The following is a 16,756-nucleotide window of genomic DNA, read 5'->3' as shown; positions in this document are numbered from 1 at the left end:
AAAAAAAAAAAAACTGAACTAAATTGAAGGAATTGTCAGTCAATTGGATCAAAATATTGACAGCAGACATCACTTGGTCATCATAGTTGTGTCACCTGTACATATCTAGCATTACTTCCTTTATTTTTAATTCCCCACTAAAATCTATAAAGTGCATTTGTATTGATATGTTCCACAAATGTATATTTGTGTATTAAAACACATTGATTTCTCTTTAAATGTAGCTCCAGAAAGCAGTTGGTCCAGAGATCACAAAGAATGACCTGGTCCCAGCCTTCCAGAATCTCCTGAAGGACTGTGAAGCTGAGGTCCGTGCTGCTGCTGCCAACAAAGTAAAAGGTAAGAGAGACTTGCTAAAAGGTAAATTACATGGGTTAAACTTATTTCAGCTTCTCGTCTCGTCTCTTTCATATTTTATTGACAGTGTACTTTTTTTTTTTTTTTAGAATTCTGTGAGAACCTCCCAGAGGACAATCGTGAGCAGATCATCATGACTCACATCCTGCCCTGCGTCAAGGTAAAAAATAAACTTTCCTGTCTGCTACATTCTGATATTCCCCCGGTGTTTCACTGCTCGGTTATACAAAAGACACTTTGATTTTCTATCAGTAGTTAGGCATGGAAAATGAATAGAGGTTTATCTTTTTATAGTTATCCATAAAGCATTCATGCAGACATGTGGTGTTGTGGCCTTTACTTAGGGCTGTTTTTCACTATCTAGGTCTTAGACTGTGATCATGCTCCCTTGTGAACACTGTAAGAGACAGCTGCAGACACCACAGATGCATGGTTGTTGTTAATATGCTACTTTTGTTGTCTGCTGGAGTCAGTTTGGAGGACTCTGTAATGTACATGCACAGTAGGCCATATGTATATATGAAGAGGTCTACACAGATTTAGAACTTATTTATATTTAACGGTGATCATTTTTTCTTATGATACAATTTTCTTTGTCAACTCTTTTGCTGACATCTCAAGTGAGAAACCGAGGGAGTGGTCAAAATTGCATTTTGAACAAACCTGGAGTTTAACAGCATTTTGTGAATCACTTAAAGATGTGAAATTGTGCACACTAAAAATGTTGGTTATATAATTCTCAGTTTTATCGAAAAAGTGCTCATGACAGTCAGCATAGTCGGTCAAAGGTGACCCAGAAAGATGCCCCGTGAAATTGAATGCACGTGCCCTCTGGTATACTTGAGTAGTTGTTTACAGACTTGGGACTGTTTATCCTTGTAGACTCCATTTTTCCCAGTTCCCCCTCTAGATGTCAGCAGTTGATGAATACAATATTAATACTGACCAAAAATATATATTTTTTAAAAACAGAAAACAAAAAACCCCCTTGTAACAAGAATTAGGATCAGTCATAAAATTGAGGTTCTTTAAAAATATATAAAATATATAAAAAATATTGATGCTGTTTTGTATTGATGATCTGTGTTTGCCTTGAGGCTCCTGATCAGAGAATATCATAAATCCCCTTTAAGTAGACACTATCTACAAGCTAAAAACAAAGTGGTGGTTGAACTACAATCTATAGTGTTGGACACCCAAAGTAGCCCACTACTCTAAATTTAGCCATACATAGCTGTTAAGGGTGTTTGTTTTGCAGGATGGTTGCAAAAGACTGTAGATAAGGCATTGTGTCTGCATTTCAGTGTTGGTCAGATTTTGACCAGCAGGTGGCACTGTTGCTTTAGTAAAATAGTTAAGTTGTGGTGGCGCTTATTGAAAAAAACGAGAAATCATTGCCCGTTTGTCTTTAGTTTATTTACTAATGATGGTGACAATACAGGCAGTGGAATATCTGGATCTACAGACTGTTTTTCATGAAAGCTTCTAAACAATGTCACAAAGAGTCATTCTGCTTACCCTGTCAACATATCAGCAGTGGAAAAAAACTATACAGGTAGCAACAAACTGACACACAACTTTAGACCACTGTAGAAATATCAGATGGTAATAACATGAGCATCTGTCTTAAGCATACTGAGGTCCTGCTACAGGAATCTTAATATAGGTAGCAAAATGCTTCAATTTTTGGTTTCTAATATATTGGTATATTCTGGCAAGCCTGAAAGTAATTTCCTCAAAAGTGTTGCACTTCTGGGTACTTGAGTTTTTCCTAAACACCTCCATGTGATATTGGTTTGATCAGATATAGTTAATGTAATTCGTGAGCATTGAAGGCAGGAATATAAGTAATAGGCAAGTGCTTTGCCCCTTGTTTATGCTGCACCCATTTCTGTTTCTGTCTACATCATATTTTAAGTTTTTCCACCTACAGTTGTGAAGTGCAATGACTGTTTGTCTACACTAATATTAGGTTCACTTTACTGTGTATTTACACACAAGTCGATTACAGCCTCTCTCTCAATATTGTGTTGTGAATATGACCCATAGCAGTAGTCTTGATGTTTATTTACGTACTTTCTGTCTTAATTATTTGTTTGTGCTGATCTCCCTGTCTCCTGTGTGTCCCGTCTCTGACCAGGAACTTGTTTCAGACACCAACCAGCATGTGAAGTCAGCCCTGGCCTCAGTCATTATGGGCCTTTCAACCATCCTGGGCAAGGACAACACAATAGAGCACTTGCTGCCTCTCTTCCTGGCTCAGCTCAAGGACGAGGTAAAGGAAATGCGGATTTGTGAGCAGGGGCCCCAATTTCTTTTTTTTTATAGTGCACAGCTGTCTTTGGAAATCCAAAAGGCAGTGCTTAGTTTGGTCACATTGACAACAAAAGCTTCCACTGAGAGCTTCTGAGTTTGACCAACTTCTCTGACCTTCTTTGATCAGCACGTCTGAGACAAGGCAAAGCCACTTAGATGTAGCCACCAGATGTACCTGACTGCCACCTGGCTGGATAAAAGGATGATTCATGCAGTTGGCAGCCAGGCTGAGACCTTACAATTGGAAGACTGATTAGCGAGAGGAAAGCATAATGAAGCTGGACAAAGATTAACCACAGAGGTTACTGCTTGATGCCTTTTGATTGAATTTACAGCCCTATGGAATAAATGTAAATGTTCGGTAGTTTATGTAGATGGAATAAGGTTAAGGTTGCAGCTCATGCACATTGATTAGTGTTGTAATGAAATTAGACACATCCTTTCTTGTGTTTGTTTGCATTTTAGTCATTTTCGTGACTGTCAGTGTAAGGCATACTTTGGAAAGGGTTTGTTCAAAGAGCTGTTACAGGAAGAACATCATAGAGCAGTGTTTTATGATTCTGCATTAAGTTAAAATGGGCTGGGTTTTAGCTGATGAACGCTGATGTACATTGTTCCTCTAAAGTAATGAGTTCTTCAGGAACGACTGCCCACTCACATCTTCTTGAATGAATACATTGTTATAACGTCAATTTGCATATTGAGATGAGAGAAGAGTTTGGCAGGTAAGACACAAAGGTATATAAATGTTTTGGAAGGCTTAGACTGTAACTTCTCCTCTGCTTTCCTTTGGTCCTATTTAAAGACGGCCCACTTTCCACACTGCACAAACACAAGACCAAGAGTGTCTAATTAGATTACTGTCCAAACTGACAGCTTTGACTTGCAAATTTTAAGTCGAGGTGCATCTGTCTGAGAATAGTTTAAAGGAAGTAAGATGGGGAACATTTTGCAGACGTGTTGCTCATTTAAGAGCTGCGATATTTCAAATTGTCACTGTGCCTTATTTGGCTGCTACTTTGCTCCCATTTAGTTTACAAACCTGACAAAGTGTAAAGTCATTGTTCAGTTTGTAGCTTCTGGACTTTTGGAATATGTGGAGGAAAAGTTTTGTTTAGTTGTTCCAGTTGTTAATGTCCTGTTCAAATCAGAATTATTGCAGAACTCCATTTAGGGCTCTTTGATATAAACCTGGGGTACGTTTTTCTAGACAAAACTACTTGGAAGTCTTGTTTGTTTAGAATGACTGAAGTGCCTTGGCCTGGCTGAAGCCAAGAAATCTGCACTATGGAGAGTGTAAAAAGCCAATCCTATAGTTGTTAGATATATAGCCTAAAAACTAATTTTGCTTTAGAATATGTCAGGTTTATGAGACAACTATGATTTGTCTAATGTCTAAATACTTTGTTGTGATTAAAGTGTGCTACTGTAACCTTGACTCGTAATTTTTCTGTCACAGTGCCCCGAGGTGCGTCTCAACATCATCTCCAACCTAGACTGTGTGAATGAGGTGATTGGCATACGCCAGCTCTCTCAGTCGCTGCTGCCGGCCATTGTGGAACTGGCAGAGGATGCAAAGTGGAGGGTCCGCCTTGCCATCATAGAGTACATGCCCTTGTTGGCAGGACAGCTGGTGAGTCATGGAGTCTAGGAAAGACTGCTGAAAACCATATAAAATATGTTTTAAATGTCGTCCTAATTAGTACCATGTGTGAAAACAGAAGTATTAGCAATGTGCAGACAAGAATACTATCAGGCCTGATTTGACTATAGACGTCCAGGAAATTGCTCTAATTACACTGTTTCCCCAGGGAGTGGAATTCTTTGACGAGAAGCTCAACACCCTTTGTATGGCCTGGCTTATTGACCACGGTAAGTGCTGTCGTTACAGGTTAAACATTTTCCAAGGCTTCGGTTGAACAATAACAAATTCATTCTCACTTTAAACTCATAATATGCATGTGCAATGTCATGTCACCAGACAGGATGTTTTTATTTATGAGTGCATCCTAAAACAGATGCTTACGTGGGCAGCTCTCTTTGCGATGTTCTTTTATCTTATGAATACAGAAGAAACTCTGCATTTGGGCCTTGTATTCTAACTTGAACTCGATGTGCTTTGCTCTTACAACACCATCAGCTCTCAAAAATCACTTAATTCCCAAACCAACTGTGGAAATACCCCTCAATGTCTTGTTACATTTTCCAGTTGCAATCATTTTATTTGCTTTGGCCCTGCTCTGTGGCAGTCTGTGACACCTCCTTTCTTTTGTCAACTCCAGCTATATCTATTCATTTCTGTTACACACTTCAGCTAAGGTTGCATTGGTTGTCAGAGCTGTCATATTTGACTCAGTTTCTATGACTATATCTCAGAGCATTGCTTTCCTATATGTATTCCCCATATTGTTGCCTTAACTCACCTGAGCTTGGCAACTCAGCAGACAGGTCTTCTCCTCATACTGATTCTATATTATTACCAGTCCAGAGTGCCAAACGTTAAAGTGAAGAGACTAATGAGCTTAGAGGGTGGGAGTGAGTAAATTGCAGACTAAAGAACGGATGAGATGTGGCAATCTGCAGCTGTCTCCTATCTTGTACATGCTAATAGAAGGCTCTCTAACGATGGAGAGTACTCTAGTACTACAGCTGTGAGTAGGGATAACACTACATTCTGCAGTACAATGATTTTTGACAAGTTGTCATCAGCATTTGTGTCAGTGTAAAATAGTTAAGCTGCTCTGTTGCACCCTGTCATACTTTCTGCTTCTTAGATTATCCTTGTTCTTCTATGCATTTGCCTGCAGTTCTTCCTGCATTAGGTTTATGCTCTTGTTAATAGGCTTTAAAAAAAAAAAGAAAACCCAGATGGGTCACTCCGTGTGTGAGTTTATATTTGAGCAAGTTTGCCCCAGGCTCTTCTCTCCCCAGAAGTTAACACTGATTTGTGAGACAATCATGTGTATTCAAAATCTCGAAAAAGCTGTCTACCCCCAGAACTACGCAACACACCCTGCTGCATTTTATAAAGTAGAATATTGTCTTTTGCATAAAATTTTCACAGAGTCTGTAGTGTTCTCTCGACATCGTGTTTTCCAATTAGAGAGACACACACTCGCTGTTGAGGACAAAGGGCCAGCTGGGTTACATCATTGGAATGCAGCTGGTGTGAGTTTCTCTACGTGTGTGTGTGTGTGTATGTGTGCATGGCTGAGGTTAGGGCTGTGCCACCCTTACGTAAGCCCTTCAAAGAACGACAGGACTACATAAATCAGCCCAGAATCTTTCCCTTACTGACTCTGTTGCAGAGGGGGGCTGTTTGCATCATTTAAACATTTCACATTACATATAAATTCCATCATTTCTGGTGTTCTGTCAGACTGAAGCCCTCTAAACTTCTGATAGGATATTTACCAATGTCGCCTATGTCAATTTCATTATATGGTGAATTGTTCTCTAAGATTTTTATTGCGCAGTGGTCTTGTTTGTAGCAATGTCATGTGTATCCTGCTCTAATTAGGGAAAACATCCTACAGTCTCACATTGTTTCAATTGCTTATTATTAGAATGGAAAAATTCTAGCAGAAGGCTTTCTTATATTTCTACATGGCTGTCCTTTAAAAATAAAATAAAAATCATTTTTTAAATTGCTGATTATAGTTTACATAATGTACTAGAGCTGAGCAATATGGCCAAAATATCATCCCAATGGTTTTATTGTTTGTTTTGATCAATATGTTATCACAATATACATTTCATACCATCAGCCAAGCAGGAATAGTTTCAAAATGTTAAACCTCAAGAATATACACCATGTATAGAGTGAGTAAAAAATATAAACATAACTTATAATGTTAACAGAACACTTCAAGTTAAAGGATTTTTTTCTCTAATGTGGCACTGAGATAAGATGAGATCTGGTAAAACTGTGTAATGTAACTTTAGTTATTGCTCAGTCCCATCACATATTTATGAATCAACAACTTGGGTGTTTTTGCAGCTGATGTAGTATAATATCTACATCTTAAGAAGACAGCAGCATTGATTTTGATCTGCTTGTTCTCTGACAAGTATTTGCTCGTGCACTGTGCCACCAGCAGTTGCACCTACTTTTATGTACCACATAAAAACAATAGAATTTTTAAATCAGAAAAATGCTACTTGCAAAGGGGTCCGAGTCCCCTCATGAAGACTGACTGAAATGACCCAACAATAGCTTCTGTGGTTTGATCCAATTTTACCACAAGAGACTTGTTAGCAAGTTAGGCTCCTACTGCTAGTTTTTGTCAATGCAGCGTTACGGCTTTGTGTACTTGGTGGGATGGTAACGATACCTTCTTGATAGGGTGGAAAGTTTTTGTGTCAAGTCTTTTTGTCGACCTCTTGGAACAATGTTGCTGTTCTGTTTATCCATCTTTAGAAATTAGAGTCATTTTCAAATCGTGCACGTTGTACATCCTTTTTTTGCTAGAATTTTCTCATCTTGCGGGAACATTTGATCTTCCTCACAGTCACTCATTTGTGCTTTTCCAAAGTGTGTTTTTTCTTGTTTTGGCCCTACATGTGGCAGCTATGTAATCCTGTTGTTGGAGCTTTTCAGGATGATTGTCCAGATGAGGGTTAGCACAAACAGAACAATTGTCCTACTTGTCATTTCTTCATACTCATTAAACATTTTAGTTTTTTTTGTTTAATGGTTTCAGTTTGAGGATGTAGACAGGCAAAAGTGTCCAAGTTAATTCAATATTGTTTCATTGTGTCATGTCTGCACCAAAAACATTTCAGTCAACTTGACCAGTCAACTATCTCACACACACACACACACACACACACTGATGGAACACATTTACTGCTAATTTAATTCATCCAGCTGTCTACACGGACATGGTTTTACTCATGCTACATGCGTGTTGATGCAATCTGAAGTATATTTTTAGATTCCATTTAATTTAGTTTTCTGTGTGTAATTACAGCAGCTGTGTGTTGGATTCTGAGCAATGCTGAAATACTGGCGACCTGCAGTCAATGTTGTGCCTGAATGCGTCCTCTGTAGACACCGACGGCACGCTGATCCTATTGCAGCTGCTTTGCAAACGTCCTGCTCATGTTACGACTCCTGTGTAGACAAAGTGCTAGACCTCGAGTTGTATTGTTGAAAAACCTTCGAAAGCAATAGGAGTGAACGCTCTTCCAGGACAGACATGCAATTTCTGTTGTATCCACCAAATAAACCGAAAGAGCAAAATGACACCATGGACACAAGAATTGGAAAATTCTAGATTGTAAACACATTAAGAGTACGATCTGGAAGGACTTCAGCAACATCCAGTTTTCTTAAAACAGTATTGAAACCCCCCATTTCCATGGATGCAAGGGAAAAGACAAAACTCATGCACACCTTTAACACAAAGTGTTGTTCATGTGTTTTTCTAGTGTATGCCATCCGTGAGGCAGCCACCTGTAACCTAATGAAGCTTGTAGAGAAGTTTGGAGCTGAGTGGGCTCAGAACACCATTGTCCCTAAAGTGCTGGGCATGGCCAACGACCCCAATTACCTCCACAGGATGACAACTCTGTTCTGCATCAACGTGAGTCAACAACATCTTCATACACTTACTTTTATGTTTAGTTTGAAAGGTTTATCATTTCATTTAGGTGATACGTTTTTTCTGTACTGTTGCTTTCGAAACGCTTTGATGGTTCCTCTTTTTTTTTAATGAACTTATTTGTCCATTATCTGTATATGTTGTTGGTGACCACTTGCTTTCCGTCCCTCAGGCTTTGTCAGAGGCATGTGGTCAGGATATCACCACTAAGCAGATGCTACCAGTGGTGTTGAAGATGTCCAATGACCAGGTGGCCAACGTACGTTTCAACGTGGCTAAGTCCCTTCAGAAGATCGGCCCCGTCCTTGACAGCAAGTATGTTGTCTTGATATTTCATCATAAGAGTTGTTTCTCTCCACAGCGACAAATATGCACGATCTCTCTAAAATTGAGAAGCGGCCTTGCCAATTTGATGATTAAATTTGATCCTCTGTCTTTGTCCCCCAGTGCCCTTCAATCAGAAGTGAAGCCAACGCTGGAGAAGCTGTCTGGAGACTCAGACATGGATGTCAAGTACTTTGCCCAGGAGGCTATTATTGGTGAGCACATTTTCCTTCTTTTGTTTTTTTTGTCCAAACTTTGAATGGCATGCATTATATTTGACAATACGTTAAAACAAAATACAGTATTGTAAAAGCTCTTACTGTCATTTTCTCCTCTTCTACACAGTTCTGGCCCTAGCATAACCAACCCAACATGGCAAAACCAGACACCCACCCGAAACAACAACGCAAACACTTTTACAAGATATTTATTGATGTTCAGGAACAACTGGTTAATGTATAGAGAAAGCTGTTAACAATTGTTTTATCCTTTCTTCTTTCTCCCTCATTTTTTAATTTACTGTCCAATGGTAGTCCATGTCCAGACATAGCACAGGCTTCTTTGTTAACCTTCCTCTTTGCTGTAAATGGGTGCTTTTACAAAGGCAAAGTGTGATGAAATTGAATTAAGTGGTGCATGCTGACTAATGTGCTACTGTACTCGCTAGGTATCGCTAACCAGAACCCCGTCTCACATTCCTCCCTTTGACATCTTTGGCCACCGTTGTACTTTAGCCACAGTCATCGCAGCGTACCACTTCTATGTTCGCTACCTAGGACCATGCTAGCTCTCTGTGCTGCTGCACTTTTTCTCCCAGTGCTAGATGGAAACTTTTAGCCGCAGATGGTGCAATAAGCTGTTTGTTTTGCTGAGCTTCCTCCTGAATCAGCTCTTTGATAGCGCTCTTTTCCCAGAGACACTGGTGTGACTCTCCAGAGGAGTGATTGAAAGGTCTTTGCAGGGTCTAGTATGCAGTTTTTTTCCATCAGACCAAACCTGTTGTGTCTCTTAAATGCTTCACAGATGTGTAATGTACAAAGCTCCGACAAAGAAACAAAGGGGCGTCCATTACTGCATGTAATCTGGTGAACTCTCTCAACGATTGCATGTACTTATCAATCTCAAATAGTGTACTTTCCCAACTCCATCTAACCGACTACTGTGCCCTTCTGCACTGTTTGTTGTCTGCAGCAACACAGATTGAATTGGTCAACAAATGAATTACCTCGGCCCAATGTTATAGGGACCAGCTCAGTTGTAAAGTGTTGCTCATAATTATCCCTCCTCCAGGTCCTTAGTGATTTTGTTGATGTGCAAGGGTGGGGAGTAGTAGTCAGTTGTGATTTTCTGCAATATGTTCTCGGCATTGCTCTTAATCTCCGTGCCAATGACTTTGATAAGCAGTGGTGTTTTCTTTTAGTATGCCTGGGTAGACGGTTTTCACCTGTCCTGTTCTGTAAAGAGACAATGTTCTTTTCTGTAAGGGACACTTTATTCATCTGACGTTAATGGGATGGTAAAACTAAATTGACAACAGCTATCAGGACAAACGCAAAAACCCCCGGCACTGCTTGTGCTCTGGAGTCACCCAATCTTCCCTTATGTCCATGCTAAGTCCTCCGCTGAACACGAGGTTTTAAAGCATAAGGTCAGTGAACGTCTAGGGCCACCCCCTTTGGATCTGTGCTTCAAGATCTCCACGCAATGGAGAATGAGTGCATGCTTTCAAAGAAAGTGGGATGGGGGACGTGGAGCATGTGTATGTAAGGCTGCATAATGTTTTATTATGGGGTGGGAGCCAGGGCGGTTATGGGCGGGTTGAATAAATGTATCATCTGTGTTGATAAAAGAAACTTTTGTCTTTCCCTGAATTACTCCTGCTGTTCCCTTCTCCTCCCCCCTGCCCTCCCTCCCTCCCTCTCATTCTGTTCTCTTGAATAAACCTTGATTGTTGATTGTCCGATGTCACGAAGACCGTGCTTTTATTTTTATTTTGAATTCTCTTCACATTTGGGATGCTGTACTACTGTATCTTGATCTGAATAAAGTAACACAAAGGAACTGGTGTAGCCCTCGTTTATAACTAGTAGTTAGTACATCAAGGCCTCTTGTCACTGCAATTGCCAATTTTTTTATATATTTTAAAAAAAAATAGGATCATCTGGTTGTTCCTCTTGCCCCTCTGTAGCAATCACTTCATTAGAATCTGGATAACTAATTTCTCAAAGTGAAATATCCTGTTAAAAAAATGATATTGCATATTGTTTTGTTTGGCTCTAAGTTATGATAAAATCGGACTTTTATAGGTTCAGGTGATGAGGCAAAATAAAACCAACAAACCAGCATAATGCATTTACAAAACAAACTAATAAAACTAACAAAAATTAATGCTGTAGTCTTTGCCTGGTGCTTTGCTGCAGGACATCTGGACACAAAAACAACTAAAACAGGTTAAATCATCTAAAGAAAACGTCTGTTTTTGCTGAAATTTTGCAGCAGAAACATGTTGAGTTAAAATACAATTGGTAAAAGAAGCTGAAATTGTGTTTACACTGAAAGAATTTTGAATTGTTTTGTAAGTTCTTAGCCAAGTTAAGGTATCAGTTAAAATCACTAAAAGCAGATGAATTAATGGTGTGGTAGCGGATCAGCTTTGGGTCGGGACGCGCCCGTCCAAAGCTTTTTCCTGTGTCGCTTTGGCTTCATGATTTGTTTTCTTGCTTGGAAATAAATCCGCTCAGTCCCAGCTCTCTCTTGGCAGGTTTTCCTCGAGGATTTCTCCGTCTTTTGCTGCATTCATTTGCTTCTCCGTCTCCTCTGGTCTTCCAGACCAACTGTGGAGAAGCATTCCCAAAGCAGGACGATGCCACCCCCAGGCTTCATGATGCGCTTTTAGCAAACATACAGCGTCTATAAAAAGTATTCACTCTCCCTTGGAAGTTTTTTTTTTTCCTCTTTTATTGCTTTTTATCGTTGAATCATGGTCAATACAGTTTGGCTTTTTGAACAAGAATTAACCAAATGGCAAAGTGAAAACAGATTTCTAAAAGTAATGCCATTAATTAAAGATATTAAATTACCAAAGTGACTCACTTAACACAGGTGCCTCCACTTAGTGCTACAATCCTATTTGTGAATTCTCCAAAAATAAATTGACCACGATTAAATGTTGAAAAGCAATAAAAACAGAAAACTTTAAAGGGGGTGACTATCTTTTCTACTTTTTATAGGCACTATATAGTGCTTGATTGTGGTCTTGCTGGAAGAAAAAGATAACATTTTATCCTCCACCTGAAGTCTACGGATAGTAAATAGACTTTGTATGCTTCTTAACAACATTCTTTAAGGTACACAGCATTCTTTCGCAACCTGTAAACGTCTCAAGAAAATGTGGGATTAATTCCACATGCTCCTGGCCTCATATTTGTTCAGCTCTGACCTGGTAGGCAGCTGCTGTCGAGATGAAAGCGCAGGTCCTCCAGGCTGTTTTTGCCACGGGGAACCCATGCAGAGCAGACCAGGATCTGCAGCTGACACCTGCCCTCATCCTGACTACTGCTGAGGTGAGGAACACTGCAAAAATAAGGGCTGGGCTCAGGATGGATATTTGCCATTCTCCAGCAAGTGTAGTTTTGGTGTGTGGAGAAAAAAAAAAACATGTTTACATCAACTTTTTAAAATTTTTTTAACAAGCTGTCAGGGTCTTGAGGCAATATGAACACTTGTTTATTTTTTTGCTATATGCAGCAGATCTGAGATGCCCCATCGTTTTTGTTAATTCCAAATGAGCAGTCAACGCAGAGGATTAGGGCTATAAATCACATGGCAGGGATCTTTATGAGAATCCCAACCTTCCCTTTTTTAATCTCCTCAAATCTCCCATCAGCCCTCCTTGGCGCCGTGTGCCCTCCCAATCCTCCGACCGGCGCTTTTGACTGTATACCCCATTGCCAGAGCACATTGTGCACATACAGTACACTGTAATGCACAGGTTGGCGTGGCTGCTGTTTGTCAGCACATTCTGCTACAGCGAGACCCACTCGAGAGCCACTGAGAGTGTAGCAGCTTCAAGGCAGGATGTGCAATTCAAGAAATGGTGTAAAGGAGGAGGTGGATTGGAGGTAAATGAAACCTTTGAGGCTGATAATAAAAGCCGAACCATGCTTTGGACTTCTCCTCACATATATCAGACGATGAGGAGTTGTTTTTTTTTCCTAAAGCTGGTGATCTAGACGCAGGAGGAACATGCCAAAGCTTTGAAATGCAATTTTTCCTACATCCCAAAAATCTTCATTAAAACACGATTACTTGAGGACGAAGGGCTAATCCGCCCCCTAAATCCACTCGAGTTCATGAGGCAGTAATGAAACAGCAGCAACCTATTTCTTTCTATTTAGATCCTGTTATTTGGGGGGGGATTTTCAGCAGCTAGAGCCCTTGACAGAGCTGAGAGCCCTGACGTCAATGCAGCTGCCTCCCAGGACTGTGTCATTTATAATGAAAGGAGTCAAGCAAAGCCCCCACACAGCACGGTGCACACACACACACACACACACACACACACACACACACTCTCACACGTTGTGAGGTCAGATGCTCTCAGGGTGACAAATGACAAACATCAGTCAGGGAGAAGAGGAACGTTGGCCGACTCCCTTTCCTCAAGTCACCTTCAGCTCCCCTCCTCCCCCTCTCTTCTTTTCTTATTCTGTCATCTTCCAGTGTTGCAGCAGGGGTTTATAAGCGCTACAAACTTTTGTCCCCCCCCCCAGATAATATCAGAGCACACATGAAGATCACTCAAACAGTGTGTGTGACTCTTGGCTCGGCTGTAACATCCAGCCCAGAGCCTGCAGGACCTGATTTTTTCCAGGCACTACTGGGTCGTCTGTACTGGGATTTTCTGACTCTGTCCATCTGCTGGCCAGCATGTGTTCAGCGTGTATACAGAGACAAGGAAATAGGGGACATATGCCTTCGAGTGCAGCGTGACCTTCAATAAAGAGCTAATTTCATATAAGGAAAATCTTTTTGGCAAGCCTCAGACCCAGTTACTACACAGGCTGCATGCTGCACTGGGCTTTGCAGATTTTTTATCATTTTTTTAAAATGCATGGTGAAAATGAGAAAAGGTGCTGCGTGTTACTACAAAAGTTCATTTTTTTTAAGTCTGCATTCACAGCTCCAGTTTTTGTCTCCAAACCTTTTTGTGTGCGTGCAGCTCTAATCCTGAACAGCGCTGTGATCTCCTGCTCTAAAAGACGCAGTAGGATGTTGTCATCCACCCTCCTCCTGTTGTCATGACAACCATTGATGTCATTACAGTATACTTTGGCCTGATGAGTGAATAGGCCTCTGATATTGTGATATTTTACTGGAAGGAGAGAGAGAAAAAAAAAAAAAAGATTACCGCTGTCTGTCCTCGTATCAGCTTTCTTTTCTCTTGTCTCTTCCCCCAAGAGTGTCTGTGACAGACAGTCTACCGGAGGTCTCAGTAGCATTCAGCGGCACTGAATGCACACTATAAATATCTACATTTAACTGGAAAATGCCGGTGTCTTTTAGACAAATTTGCTGTAAGGTTTGCCCCTTTCAAATGTATAACTAAGGCTTATCAAAATAGCCTTTCCATTCAGGATTTGTTTGTTTTTTATCTACTCACACCAGAGCAGGAGCTGATGAGGAGAAAGGAGGAGATTTTTTTTTTTTTGGATGTTCAAGCAGAGGTCATGGGTGGATCTCTTTAAAGCCACGGTCTGTCAGCCCTTCTCACCTAGTCAAATTGACTTTGCATTAAAGGCCACAGATGCAAAATGCAAGGGTGCGTCGACTGAAATCTGATCAGATTCAGCGGGGAGACTTTTATACGGGCATTATGAGCCGTCCAGTGTTTCAGACTTATCAGTTTGGCTCAGCAGCACCGGTAGTCCGCTGTGCACACGGTCAGATCCCAGGAAAAGAAGTGAGACCCTGGTTTCCATGAACAGATTGACCCACCCCCCTCTGCTGCCACCCCCTCACCTACCTCTGGTGGCGTATTAGTGGGATTAGCTGTTCTCTGTCTGAGTGGGCTGATTGGATTGATGTGTTCTCTCTACATGATCCTTTCTGCACAACGGGGACAAACCTCTGCTCTCGAACAGCTCTGAGGACTCCTTCTGCTCTCCTGCAGCATATTTTGCCTCCAAATGTATTTTCGGACTGCAGATGTGCAGCTGAGGCTGACCTATCAGAGCTGGCCTCGGAGCAGGCCCCCTTTTACTATCAGAGAAGGTGTTTGAGTTTCACATAGTTTGATAAATATTGACAGATGATCGCCATGGAGATGGACTGAAAGTGATGTCAGAGCGGTGATCTCAGCCGCTGGTCAGGGCTTCGGTTCTTATCAGCAGTGATGAATTATTCATTCCCTCCTGCCTGTTAACACAGAGTATAAAAGAGTTCTGCAAATCGCTGCAGTGGCTCACAGCTGGTTGTACAGAAGGGTGGCAGAGGAAGTTTGTTGTCTGATTGGTGGGTGGTCGGCTTACCCAGACTCTCAAAACACAACCTCTGGTGATATTTAGCCATGCAGATAATTTTATTTGTTGATGGTGTTAGTTATGCATTTCACTTATTGCTGCACTTTTTTTTTTTTTTTTGTGGAAATGGACTTCTGCAAAAGTGGTCTTGTGGATTTTACAGAAGAGATTTCTTACCACTTGATGATCGGCTCATTGACACTAAATGTTGGCAAAAGTCTTAAAAGATTCCATGAAATATGAGACTGAATGGCTGCCCACTGAACAGGGCATAGCTGAAATGTTTGTGGAACTTAACACTGATTCCTGCTTTCTAAAGCTATAATTCTGTTCCCTTCTGTTATAATGGAGTCAAGGCTGGATTATCAGCAAGGCAACGCAGGCAACTAACTCCCCCTGAGTTCCTCAAATTCATTGTGGCGTCAGTTAGTTAGTGTTAATTAGATTAATTGCGCAGTGGTTTGGGAATATGCACCACTAAAGCTGAGCTGAAATGATTAACGCGGGTGCTGTGTTATTACCTGCCTTGTAAAGGGGCTTTGTTACCATAAACAACTGGCCTGTTTTTGGCCTTGAGAGTCGTAGCAGGTTAGTCTGGCAACTATTGAGGCAGAGATCTCAGACATATCTGAAACATGGGCAAGTAAAAACTAAACTGTCAGCTAGATACCACTAAGAGGTAGGAGAGAAAAAACTCTGAGTGCTTTGATTTGATTTAAATGACCCTTTGTTATTAACTAAACGTGCACCAGGTTGGTTGGACCATAGTGTTAGTTTACTGTCTTGAGGTAATTCTCTCCAGATCTGCCGTCATTACTGACAACTAAATACATCAAAGGTTTCTGTTGTGTCTCTCTCCTCTCCTCTATAGTTAGTTAACCAGCCAGAGCATTAAAACCACTGACTGATGAAGGGGCATTCCATCTTAAATCGTCAAGTTTCTGCTCAACCATTTCTGATTTGCCAAAAATTTTAATGAAGTAAAATGTTTTTTAAGAAAGATGTTTGTGAAATTTTAATTGACCCACTTTCAGCACATTTTTTCATACATTGAAATTGGAGGCTATGTTTTTGTGACAGTATCTCAGTAACTACTAAAGATAAAAGCCTGAAATGTTTACTGATATTTCTCATTATGCCATTGATTCAGAATTTGCAATATTGGACAAGAAGATGAAATAGTGTCTGATTGTACCAAAAAATGAAGCCCTTATTTCAAACAACAACAACAACAACAAACTTTTCAGTATTAACCCTTTTCAGGACTTACATGTTGCCACATGTAGAAGGTCTTTCGGGGTTCATTGGACCTCAAGAAAGAATATGTGCAAAATATTTGTTGGCATTCATTAAAGACTTTTACACTATGTTAAATACATTTTCTGATAAGTTGATGTATTTTTGATTCCAAATGCATGACACATGTCCCTCTTCAAAAATCTTCAAAAATAAATACCTGTCCCCTAAACCAAATGACCTGGGGTTCAAAAAACCCCAGAAGTCATGAACAGGGTTAAATACTTGGTCACAAAAACACCAAGAAAGACACTGTGAAAATGGACAAAATGGCCATTGATCGAAATTGGACGGGCTGCCATTTCCAAACCGGGCCTCAGCGGAGCATTTGAAGAA

General features: G+C 40.6%; 1 protein-coding gene across 1 annotated transcript in view; it reads left to right on the top strand.

The window, feature by feature from the left end:
• The window catches only part of LOC103361019 (serine/threonine-protein phosphatase 2A 65 kDa regulatory subunit A beta isoform), a 14,859-nt gene extending 4,195 nt beyond the window's left edge, over positions 1-10,664 (top strand). Inside the window, exons 7-15 of the mRNA XM_008286997.1 lie at positions 225-339; positions 447-517; positions 2,498-2,632; positions 4,133-4,306; positions 4,485-4,545; positions 8,107-8,261; positions 8,452-8,594; positions 8,727-8,818; positions 8,949-10,664. Of these exons, the coding sequence (XP_008285219.1) occupies positions 225-339; positions 447-517; positions 2,498-2,632; positions 4,133-4,306; positions 4,485-4,545; positions 8,107-8,261; positions 8,452-8,594; positions 8,727-8,818; positions 8,949-8,965 (963 nt within the window). The 3' untranslated portion in view covers positions 8,966-10,664. The remainder of the gene's footprint in view (positions 1-224; positions 340-446; positions 518-2,497; positions 2,633-4,132; positions 4,307-4,484; positions 4,546-8,106; positions 8,262-8,451; positions 8,595-8,726; positions 8,819-8,948) is intronic.
• Positions 10,665-16,756: the final 6,092 nt, after the last annotated feature.

Source organism: Stegastes partitus, unplaced genomic scaffold (assembly GCF_000690725.1).
Source record: "Stegastes partitus isolate 25-593 unplaced genomic scaffold, Stegastes_partitus-1.0.2 Scaffold482, whole genome shotgun sequence".
In the NCBI taxonomy this organism is placed as follows: Eukaryota; Metazoa; Chordata; class Actinopteri; family Pomacentridae; genus Stegastes; species Stegastes partitus.
Note: the sequence above shows the minus strand (reverse complement) of the source record. Positions and strands in the feature narration are given on the sequence as shown.